This window comes from Siphateles boraxobius, unplaced genomic scaffold, assembly GCF_051911475.1.
Source record: "Siphateles boraxobius isolate OS27281-9 unplaced genomic scaffold, OSU_SipBor_1 26, whole genome shotgun sequence".
Lineage (NCBI taxonomy): Eukaryota > Metazoa > Chordata > Actinopteri > Cypriniformes > Leuciscidae > Siphateles > Siphateles boraxobius.
In genome coordinates, this window is record NW_027508876.1 from 24,587,565 (window position 1) to 24,600,452 (window position 12,888).

The 12,888-nt window shown below is 37.3% G+C and overlaps 1 protein-coding gene across 1 annotated transcript in view; it reads left to right on the top strand.

Annotated features, from left to right (window-relative positions):
* The window catches only part of dpyda (dihydropyrimidine dehydrogenase a), a 177,723-nt gene that overhangs the window by 38,865 nt on the left and 125,970 nt on the right, over positions 1-12,888 (top strand). The window contains exon 4 of the mRNA XM_077245078.1: positions 6,958-7,045. Within this exon, the coding sequence (XP_077101193.1) occupies positions 6,958-7,045 (88 nt within the window). The remainder of the gene's footprint in view (positions 1-6,957; positions 7,046-12,888) is intronic.

The following is a 12,888-nucleotide window of genomic DNA, read 5'->3' on the forward strand; positions in this document are numbered from 1 at the left end:
TCTGAAGATGAACAAAGGTCTTACGGGGTTGGAACAATATGAGGGTGAGTAAATACTGACAGAATTTTCATTTTTGGGTGAACTATCCCTTTAAGTTTTAGTAATTTTAATTGATTTTATTTTTATATTTTAATTTGACAAAATTTACTACTCTAAAATCGTTGAAATGTTAAATAAATGAATGATACAAGCATGAGATTATTTATTGTATTATTTATACCCTTTCAAAGTTGTATATTTTTGGAATGTTACCAGATTTGATATTAGAAATGTAATTTTGATAAATATACAGTAGTATTGCTGAAAATGTTGGAATATTAAGGTAGTGAACAAGTACAGCTTCTTAAATAACAGGTCCATGTGTTTAAGTGTGTTCAAAGAAAGATTTTTTTATAAAGCGATGGCAAACAATTACACATTGAGCTACTAAATAAATATAAATATATACAGGATATATGTAGGGAATAGTTGACGACGGGACTTTGAATTATTAGAAAAACAAAATACATTTGGATAGTTTGACATTTTTACTGTTTGTTATATATATTTAAATGTCCTTGTGGGTTTTAGTTCATTTGCTGTTGTAGGCTGTAAGTAACTTTGATATAACTGAATAAATTTGGCGAAGTGATATGGAACTATAATGCGGTCAAAACCTGCCTGGAACTACTTTAACCGTGCGTTTCCTATGAAATAATTGGACACCTAAGAATGCTTGTCAATCAATCAGAATCAAGCATTTAACAGCCCAAAGTAAAACTTATATTGTTGATTTGTATGTTGTCAGATATCTAGACGTTCATAAATACAAACTATGCTGTATTATCGGAGCAAAGGCCTGCTCTCAGCTGACAATCTGAGAGTCTGCTTTAATTGTTTGAAAACACAAGTGTCAAAGCAATTAAGATGACAGGTGAACCCGTGCAGCAGGCATGTACATTTAACCTCACTCGTCCACTCGGGGAAAAGGGGATTTCTGACTGATGTTTGCATCCTTGAAAATTGTGTATACGGTTTGTGTTCTTGTCAACTGGATGGGCATTTTTATAGCTAGATTAGCTACAGCTGGATTAGTGAAATTGAACGTCTAGAACGTGGTATACACCTTTTACTGAAATGACAGCTTTGAGTGATGTGTCAATCAAATGCATATGTTGCTTCAGGCTGAGATCTGTGCGCGCACACACACACACACACAGAGCCATGCAGGTCTCTCTTCATTTTTCAGTATGCTGTGTTTGCAGCTGTTGGTTATCCCCCTGATCCCAGACAGACCCAGGCCGGGTGGTTTTGACAGTTCTGACGGCCGCTGTCCTAACCCTCAGTGCACAGAGTAATCTCACCTCACCTGGCGCTCTCTTCACACCTGTCCCCAGCTGAGCTGCATTGCTGACATCATTAAACTTGCATCCAGATGCCCGAGCAAACTGACACAGCTGCGTCTATCAGGCAAGACATCAACACTGCATACTGACATGTTCAGCCTGTGCCTTGGATTGGAGTTAACATAGTGTAAAACAAAGAACTTTTAATATTTGTTTTAATTTTAAGTTTAGAATTTCTATTTCTATTTTTATTTTATAGAATAGTACAGAAGATAACAAATGGAGAAAAGAGGAGTGAAAAGATTGCAAATTTGGATTTGAACCTGTTTAGATTGCAAAGATTGCCAATTGGATTTGCACGTTACGGGAACTGCAATTAAACACTAGGTTAAAAAAGGCTCTATTTAAAACAACAAAAATTGAATAGCATCCATCCATTCATCCAGTATATAATATACTTTGTCCATCCATTCATCCATTCATCCATCCATCCATCCATCCATCCATCCATCCATCAATCCAGTATATAATAAACTGTTCATCCATCCATCCATCCATCCATCCATCCATCCATCCATCCATCCAGTATATAATAAACTGTTCATCCATCCATCCATCCATCCATCCATCCATCCATCCATCCATCAATCCAGTATATAATAAACTGTTCATCCATCCATCCATCCATCCATCCATCCATCCATCCATCCATCCATCAATCCAGTATATAATAAACTATCCATCCATCCATCCATCCATCCATCCATCCATCCATCCATCCATCCATCCATCCATCCATCCATCCATCCATCCATCCATCCATCCATCCATCCATCCATCCATCCATCCATCCATCCATCCATCCATCCATCCATCCATGGCTTTAACATAGTGTAAAACGAAGAACTTTTAATATTTGTTTTAATTTTAAGTTTAGATTTTCTATTTTTATTTTATAGAATAGTACAGAAGATAACAAATGGAGAAAAGAGGAGGGAAAAGATTGCAAATTTGGATTTGAACCTGTTTAGATTGCAAAGATTGCCAATTGGATTTGCACGTTACGGGAACTGCAATTAGACACTAGGTTAAAAAAGGCTCTGTTTAAAACGACAACAATTGAATAGCATCCATCCATTCATCCAGTATATAATATACTTTGTCCATCCATCCACCCATCCATCCACCCATCCACCCTTTGAACACACTTAAACACATGGACCTGTTATTTAAGAAGCTGTACTTGTTCACTACCTTAATATTTCAACATTTTCAGCAATACTACTGTATATTTATCAAAATTACATTTCTAATATCAAATCTGGTAACATTCCAAAAATATACAACTTTGAAAGGGTATACTTTCAAACCGTCCGCGGTTGACTCCCTACGTGCATTTTTCTTCTACTCTTGATGCGTTCAATGCTGCATTCTGCAGGGTTTTTTAAATCCTTTGTTGTATTCCTGAAAAAAAGCTTATTAAAAGAAGATAGATTTTGCCGCAACCCCAAGATTAAGAACAGAATTATTAGTTTCTTCAAGAAAAAAAAGTGAAGAGCTGAATTTGTGGCGACAACCAATTCATAAAGGTAAGCAGTCATTAAAATGAGGCCCTGGGAGGCCCAGGTTTTTATTGAATTGTACTTTTCCATTGTGGGTTAATTTTGGTTCAGATATAATGAAAACAATGAATTGGGAGATTAGCTTACTGCACATTCCAGAACCCCATAATACTCTCATCATGGAAAACATTCAAATGCTAGATTATTACTCAAGTAAAACGATAAGGTAGGAAGCAGAAAAAGGCGGGAGAATAAATCCGCTTGCAGTGGTCCGCTAATCAACAGCTCCTTTCATTTGAACGCATTGGATTATTTTTGGGAGGGTAATAAAAAATACAGAAAGCAAAGAAAGGATAAATTGTGTATGCATTTGATTGCGTTACAGCTCAGAAAAGCCCTAGCACTGTGTCTAATGCACTGCACTGCTAGGCAGTCTTTTCCTGAGCGCTGCTCTCAAAGCCCAGCTGAATTGCTGTGACCTAGAGCAATTCTTGAACAAATAAGATTGCCTTCGTGTGTGCATTATTTTCTGTTGACATTTGCTAAGCGCTTGGGCTGCTGGCCAGGGGAGACGGATGAGGGTCTAAAATGTGTCTGGATGTGCCGTGTCTTTAATGTTACCTTGGGAGGAGAAAAAAGACAATGGTATTCCTGTCCACAATCGTAGCGCAGAGCCCTGGCGTGTCAGAGGAGGGAATAGGTTATTTTATTCTCACTCTTTCTCTTTTTTTAGAACCATCCACCTCATATTTATGAATGTGTTTGTACGTTTTGACCTGCTGTTTTCTGGGCCATTTTTTAGCATTTCCCCCCTGATGTCAACTTATAATATTAGTCAAGGTTTTTTGCACCAAAACAGTCTTCATTTAGTTTGCGTGACCATTTCCCACCACCTCTCTTACCCTTATGACGAGTTCACGCTGCATGATTTTCAAAGTAGTCGGGTCACTGTTCTTTTCACACTGCATGACTTTACAAAAGAAAGAATCGCCGACAACAATCGGTTTCACAACCAAACACACGCGAGAAGTGATACGGAAATAACGCAAGAAACTGAAATTGTTAAGCAGCACAACTGTTTTCAACATCGAAAATAAAAAGAAATGTTTCTAGAGTAGCAAATCAGCATATTAAAATGATTTTTGAAGGATCATGTGACACTGAAGACTGGATTAATAATGCTGAAAATTGATCACAGGAAAATATGATTTTTTTTTAAATATGCGGAAATATAAAACAGTTGCTATAGTTAAAGGAGCTGTATGTAAGAAATCTATTTAAATTAATCATAAAATGGCCCTGATATGTCACTAGACATTAAGAAATCATGTTCATTTCAAATACTTATATCACTGACAACAGTAGTCCGGCCAGGATATTGTCATTTACAAAGTGAAGTTGCAGCCCCCAACTGATGTTGATGTTGTCATGTTGTGTTTTGGTCTGATGCGTCACCCTCCACCTATCTACCAATCACGAAGTCAGTAGTGTTGCGGCATCCGGGTTGCCAGCTCTGCTAGTTACCACAGCTGCAGCTACAAACGTGTCGGAATCGGATAAAAAAAAAGTCTAACGTTGCGAATCAGATAAACTGATAAACTCATAAACTCGTTATGAATCCGAAATACTTCGTTACAAAGTCCGAAATAAAACAAGGATCTGTATAGGAGATGCCTCTGAAAGATGGAGACGGCTGAAAACGGAGAAGAATTTCTGGACAGGTAAAATTCATCTATGTTTGGCTAACTTGTACTTGATGTAAATGGACATTTCAAATATTCATGACAGTCGAACAAAGTTATACATGTTCGTGCAAAGTAACGTTATGTTAGCTCATATGGAGGAGGTGGGTCATCGAATTGGAAGCACAATAGGCGCAATTCCACGGTAAAATAACTTTTTCTAACGTCCATAACACCAATGAAAAGCACATTGTAGCCTATGATGTGAATAATGTGTCCCACTTGGAAAGTTTTGTAGCCTACTTGTTTATCATGCAAGTTCTACAGCCAAAAATAATAGAATGACATGTAATCTTTCACATGACATATTTTAGCGTTATGGACGTGTACTGCAGGGTAAGTTAAAAAATACAGCTGATCGCTTTCACTTATAGTGTCAGCTAAATGAATAGCTGTATCTTTGATATCGATTACACACAGTGACCGAGGCTTGTGCTTGTACTTACGTTAATGACAGATACCTACCGTTAGTATAGCATCTCTCATTTGAAGCATAAACATAATTAACAGAAAAAAAACCTTAGCCTACGGTGTAGGACTCGTCACTTGCCATTGGAAGCTTCTGTAGCAGCCTACTTTCCTGCTGTATCCTGCAGCCTATCTGGCAACCTCGAGTCAGGGAGGAGGGGAAGGGGATACACCGCTCTACAGTAATTGGAAGGTGATTGCAGTACCAGTTTTGGCCACAATCCTACATACTGCTCCTTTAAGAAAAAGTGTTTTCTATGGTTATAAAATTACACGCATACTAAAAAAAATATTTTGATGTACAATTATGAAGACAATCAGTGGAATAATTGTAATTTGGTTACTTTTTTGGTTGATATTTCAAACTATTACAAGTCGTAATCACTACCATTTATGTGTTTCAAATGGTCTGGATGGACTGGGAAGGAAATGGTTGATTTAAACTTTAGAGTATAGATACCTAACTTTCTTTTTTGAAGAGCAAGACAAATCTATTATCAATGATACATGATCTTTAATACATTTGTGCTAATGTATTCATTGTACAGGAAGCTGAATATGAACCACTGCACCGTTTCATGTTCTACATGCATATTTTGTAAGAGACACACAGCGGTGATCATAACAGATGATATATCTCTGATTTGGAAGAGTGCCTTTTCCTTCACAATAAGCAGAGAGGAACGCCAGCGAGATAAATATTTCTGCGAGTGTGGCTTTATGTCTTCCCGCAGCTGCTCGGTGTCCCCTCTCTGTATTAATCATCTCTGTGCGGATCAGAAGTGCGATAGGCCCGCATCCTCCGAGACTAGCCTTCATCTCACCGTCAAAGCCCACTCCAGACCCTCTCCCAGACGAAGACTCCTGCAATATCCCTAATCCTTAAGGCTAAGGATAATTTATGATCAAATAAAGAAAAGCAGGTCAAAACTAATGTCACATTATGATCAGCCACCCTGGTTGATAAAAGCGGGACTGGGAGGGTAGCGTTGTGTGGTCCTCTGTGGCGTCTGTACCTGGCCGCGGCACTACAGTAATTACCCCACTGTCACCCCGGTAAGTGGTATTAATGGCAGCCTTGTGCACTCTAGTCCGTGCCGAGTTTAGAGAATAGTGAAACGGGATTATTATGGGCATCCAGCTGCGCGTGAATCTAAACGTGCAGGTGTTACACGAGCGTTTGCGCTGCTTTTGTGTGTGAGCATTGTTGTATTTTGTGTGCTTTTTGTTTCCACATACGTGGCATACGTTGTGCGTTTCACATCGAAGACGACGGGGAGTCTTTTCTCCCCCTTCTTGTTTCCGTGTGTCTTTTCCTGCCTCGGTTTGCTCTGTTCCCGGTGTGCGTTTCCTCCTCCGCCCCCACTCTGCTCATTGTAAAGGAAAAAGCACTCTTCCAAATTACTGATACATCATCTGAAGTCATTAGTGTGGTGAATTTTTAAACAGCTGTGTGTTTGTAAAATGCGTAATAATGATTGTGAGCTACAGAAACAGCCCTCTTTCGTTTCCCAGCAGCCCCAGTCAGCTGCCTCCTGTCACACGACATTCACATCCAGGGGCCAAACGTACCACATCCATTCTGATTGGGCATGAATATTTAATTGGGCGGCTCCAAATTATCCTATTTGTCATTCAAAACTGGTGTGTCATCAATATGGCGTCTTTGAGATGTAGTTGCTGGGAGAAAAGTCCTCCGGCACAAAAGCTCGGGATTGATTTCCTCTGGGTGCCGTAGAGTGTTTGTAATTGGCTGGAATGTGCCGTTCCAGTGGGGCGATGAGTCTCTGTTCTTACTGTAAATAACTTTACTTTGCATTGCATGTGAGGTACTTCAAGCATAATCTTGTTTTCTTACAGATGTTTGAAGTGTGCCGATGCACCGTGTCAGAAGAGCTGCCCGACTAATCTGAACATAAAGGCCTTCATTACTAATATCGCAAACAAGGTATGTTGCGTATCTACAAGTTGACTTTCTTAATAAATGTTTTTGGTCTTATTGAGCATGATTCTTCTGATTAAAAGGTTTGATTTTGTAATGTTTCATCAAATTGTATGAACTTACAGACTCCTCCACAGACCATGTGCGCTATTTGATGTTAACAAAACCTGCAGATTCTACTCCATTTTTATATGGAACTGAACTTCCATCGGTTTACTTCCCAAAGTAATTATGTTTTGAATGCCATTTTGAATGCTAATTTTAATTTGAACAAGTATTAAAGGCATTGAAATTATTTGACACAGTATTTTCTTCCTAGTTCCTATATCAAAAACAGCCAATAGCTTTTCAATATAGTCAGTAGCCTTTAGTTTACATTATATTGTACTCTAGCAAGAACACGTTTAGCTATTTTTTTATTGCTAGTTGGTTGCAGGTCACATTACGAATGGGGGCCATTTTCATTTTAAAAAGCATTTTATTGGGCATAAATTCCTATTATACCTCTGTGCACAGGATGAGTCATCTGTATTTCCTGTCCATTTTTCAGGAAGAAAAAGAGTATTTTAAATGCATATATCTGAAAAAGCTAAAATGCACTCGCATATAGATGGCCACAAAGCTAACAGACATGGGCTAAAAGCCACGAAACTTTTATTTTCATTTCATGGGTTCTTTTAGCTTCTAAAAGCCGGATATAGAAAGCCAGCGAGATCAGGGATACATCAGCCAAATAACAAACTGCAAAACAAACGGAAAGAACTATTATCTAACTCATCACATTTCATATAATTCCCTTACGTTGGACAACAGGTTCCTAATATAAGATATGTAACTTTCATATCAAATATACTTCTGTAGAGAAAGGCATTTTTATTATGGTATTAATGTTTACATTTCATATGGTATGAAAATGAAATGTCATTTTCTTCATGCGTTTTTTTCTCTTTCATTCTGTAGTGTGCTCTTGGGATGATTAGATTTTTTTCAAACAGACTCCTGGGATTTCAAATGCTGCCACATAAGTCACGTCTTACATATGCAAGTGTTATTTTATCTCACAAGTTCGTCATGTAGTTTATTTAGGTAAAGAAAAGCATTTCATCCATATTGTGTTGTATACGCTTATGCATTTTCTTTAGAACTGTGCTTAAGGGCTTATACACTTATTTTGGTTTAGGATCAAGATTTAACACAGCCAACGGGCAGCCAAGTTAGGTTAGACTTTAAATTAGTCTGGAATTCTCACTATGAAATAACTATTAACTACGACTTTCAAACTCTTAATCACTGCTTATTAACAGATAGTAAGGTAGTTAAGTTTAGGTGTTGGGTAGGATATGGGGATGTAGAATATGGTCATGCGAATCCCAGTTTTCGAGGTAAAAACTTTTAGTCAAAACATTTATATCAAACATATTTATTCTGTCTTTTTAAAAAATGTTTTATTGCAGCTTATTTTCATGAGCAAAAATCAGCAGCCTAAAGAACGCTACCATTTTCCTATGGTTTTAACAAAAATACCTGGACTAACTAATATAAATTTCAAACATTATTAAAGACAAGTAAACAGTAGTATTTTGCATTCACATCACATTTGGTCTCTTGTATGTTACGTTTGCACATGCAATTAGTTGCTGGCCGCAGTTCACTTAATGGCCACCGGTGTCGCTAATAACAAATGTTTCTGAATTCTACATATAGCCCCTTTAATGATTAATAATAACAAATAAGGTTAGTTTAAAAAAAAGAAGTGTTACCATTGGGATTTTCCACATCTTGGTTAAAAAATCTTTCTCAAAAGTGTTTCAGGAGGGCAGTATTTCTCCACAATCCACCAAAAACTTTTTTCCACTTTTCATGATCCAATCAGTTCATGATGGATTACATTCAATTTGTCTCTGAAATACGTCACTTTTCGGAAGTAAAATGGCTTGTGTTTCACTCAGCTTAAGAAACACAAAAATGTTGAATTGGCATATACTAAATATACTAAATACATCACACTGCAGGGATTATACCGTCCTAGGGCTGCAACTAACGATTATTTTGATAATCGATTAATCGGACGATTATTTTTTCGATTAATCGATTAATCGGATAGAAATTAAATTATATATATTTTTTATTATTATAACTAAATAAAACCGTAAATCAGGGTATTTATGTGTAAAAGTGTACTTTAAAAAGTGCAAAAGCCACACATTGAGTTTTACTAATATCAATATTTGCATTGTTTTTAATGATAATTGCTGATGGCAAGTTGACAAACATGATTATTGTTAAAAAAATGATATCCAACATATTATGTTTTAACACAATTTTTGTTAAAACAAATTTACACAGACATGTTGTTCAGATGTGAATATCTGAACTAAAAACAAACTAAAAACATCTAAAATATATAATTCATTTAATTTTTATTTAAAATTAATTATATATAAGGAATATAAGGATAAAGAATATAATATATATTATATATATATAATATATAAAAGAATATAATATAAGGATAAATTGATTAAATAAATATAGAAAGACTGAAAACAATTGTGTGAATGTAGAGCCGCAGTAGATCGCGTTTGAAAAACAATTAAAACTTAGTAGACAAATGCTATAAAAAGAGAACGGAATGGAGGTAACGTTACCCAGCAAGCTAACAGGCTTGAGTAAAGGACAGGAGAAATTATGCATTGGTGCACAAGCATTCGCTGAAAACCACTGAGTACAGTGACTAAAAAACAATATTTTACTGCTGCTGTTATTAACTGCCTTTATATTTAGTGCTTCGCTTTGTAAAGACCGTTTTAATTTAACCTATTTCTGCGGTAGCGCTATTTTAATCCATCACTTACGTTGCGAGCGAACTGATTGCACAACCTGATGCTCGAGACAAAATACAGACATCCCGGAAGTCCCGGGAGTCTCCCGCATATTGATTGCGGCTCCCTGATGCCCGCGAATTAGTTCAAACTCCCGAAATCTAGAGCGCGCAAGCAAGAGCGCGCATGCGAGACAGAAGAGACTGCTCCAAACCGTGTAGCGCGCGCGCTCGGCAGAGCGCCTGAGGGAGAGAGACCTTGCGTGTGTGTGCGTACCAGTAAACGCTCCCCGTGACGTAAGCAGACCAACTAATCGATAATGACATCCGTTGACAACGATTTTCATAATCGATTATAATCGATTTTATCGATTAGTTGTTGCAGCCCTATACCGTCCATATACTAAAAACATCACACAAGATGTCAGACCTGAGCTTTTCATGAGGATGACAGACATTGCCATTGTAAAAGACTTAATTGTGACATCTATAGCCGGTGAAGAACTGCGGTGGTGAACTTTGAGTTATGCTTTTAATAAGAGATCTGCTGTTGGATGCCGTGAATTATTCGCAGGGAATAATGAGTTTTTGTGCTCATTTGTTTGACTTTTGTGGGAGAGTTTTAAAGCTGCACTACAGCTTATGGATGCATTGCAACTGTGTATTTGAATATCAGTCATTCATTTGAAGCAGGAAAACTGACTTGTACAATCAGCATTTGAATAAAGCCCATGCAAAATATCTTTAATGCGTGTCGCTGGAGCAACACTGTGTTTCTGTGCCGTTGTTCTGTCAAGGTTTCCGTCATACCGTGCATTTTGCGAATTTAGCGAGTGCCATTGATGCGTTCTGGCCTTAATTCAAGGCTGTCTGAAGAAGAGAGATGTTGTCTGCTTTTTCCAGAACTAGACACATGTCAGTCAGGGGGTGATTACTCTCAGAATGGGCTTGTTAGACAAGAGAATGGAGGAAAAGAATGAAAAGAGAGCACTATCACAAAGTTTTTCTTCAATGTCTTATATGAATAGAAGTGTTAAAGGTGAATTTTTTTATTTAAAACTTTCACTGATAGAAATGAGTAGTACTTTTGAAAGATGTTTAAAAACATGAAGTCATTTCAGTAGCCTAATAAAAGCTGTTTTATTTTAGATGGAGCAGGCTGGGTGGGCAGATATTGTTGTGATCACATGACATGCTAAATATTACTTACTTTATTTTGTTCACTGTTGTTTGATATTATTATAAAAAATTTTTTTTTTACCTCAGTATAAATTAATTATGGCTTTCATTTCTACTATGGTATCAGTAACTGAACACTTCTGCTACCGTTGCTGCATCCACGTTGCTGAGTTGTGCAGGCTGATATGATGACACACACATACTGTATACTATATTATGGTAGTATATATATATAAGTACTGTCAAATCGATTAATCACAATTAATCGCATCTAACATATTTTTTACATAATATATGTGTGTGAATATTATGATATATATGTGTGTAATATAATATAATATAATATTATATTATATTATGTTTATATATATATGACATATATGTCTGTGTGTGTGTGTGTGTGTGTGTGTGTGTGTGTGTGTGTGTGTGTGTGTGTGTGTGTGTGTGTATATCCCCACATCTTCACACACCCTTCACCATACCTAGAGATTGGCATGGTTTTATTTCAGTTAGGCTAATAGCTGGTTTGATTTGCATTGAAAGATGATCTTATGGAAAGTACCCCCTGGCAATCTCTAGGTGTGGTGAAGGGTGTGTGATGATGTGGGTCTTTTAATTCCAAAGGCCAAGGGAACTTTATCAGGATGCATATGATCCTGGATCCATGAAATAACTGGCCTTTAAAAATAAAAATCTGCCTGACTCTATGGGAATTTAACATAGGGGTGTCCTGACTTATGCACCCTGTATTTTAAGGAAGAACATTTTTATTTATTTATGATACATTATTCATACGCAAAGAAAATTGGTTTCCTTAAAGGTTGGATTTTTCCTCATTTTTCTAATTAAGGCATTAAGATCAATTTCCGAAAGATGATTTTTTATTCCTCTTTTAGGCAACTTTAGCATGGGTGTCCTAACTTATTCACATCACTGTATTTATATAGTATATACAGTATATGTAGTATATACTGTATATACAGTATATATGTATAAATGTGTGTGTTTGTATATACAGGTCCTTCTAAAAAAATTAGCATATTGTGATAAAGTTCATTATTTTCCATAATGTAATGATAAAAATTAAACTTTCATATATTTTAGATTCATTGCACACCAACTAAAATATTTCAGGTCTTTTATTGTTTTAATACTGATGATTTTGGCATACAGTTCATGAAAACCCAAAATTCCTATCTCAAAAAATCAGTAAACCATTTACCAGTGGTTTTGGCACTGTGAGCAGGTGCCAGGTCGTGCTGAAAAATGAAATCTTCATCTCCATAAAGCTTTTCAGCAGATGGAAGCATGAAGTGCTCCAAAATCTCCTGATAGCTAGCTGCATTGACCCTGCCCTCGATAAAACACAGTGGACCAACACCAGCAGCTGACATGGCACCCCAGACCATCACTGACTGTGGGTACTCCATACGTATAAGTTCGTCTTTTTCTACATTAGTTTCAATGTTCAATGTTCAGTGCTGCTTCTCTGTAGCCCAGGTCAGGCGCTTCTGCCGCTGTTTCTGGTTCAAAAGTGGCTTGACCTGGGGAATGCGGCACCTGTAGCCCATTTCCTGCACACGCCTGTGCACGGTGGCTCTGGATGTTTCTACTCCAGACTCAGTCCACTGCTTCCGCAGGTCACCCAAGGTCTGGAATCGGTCCTTCTCCACAATCTTCCTCAGGGTCCGGTCACCTCTTCTCGTTGTGCAGCGTTTTTTGCCACACTTTTTCCTTCCCACAGACTTCCCACTGAGGTGCCTTGATACAGCACTCTGGGAACAGGCTATTTGTTCAGAAATGTCTTTCTGTGTCTTACCCTCTTGCTTGAGGGTGTCAATGATGGGCT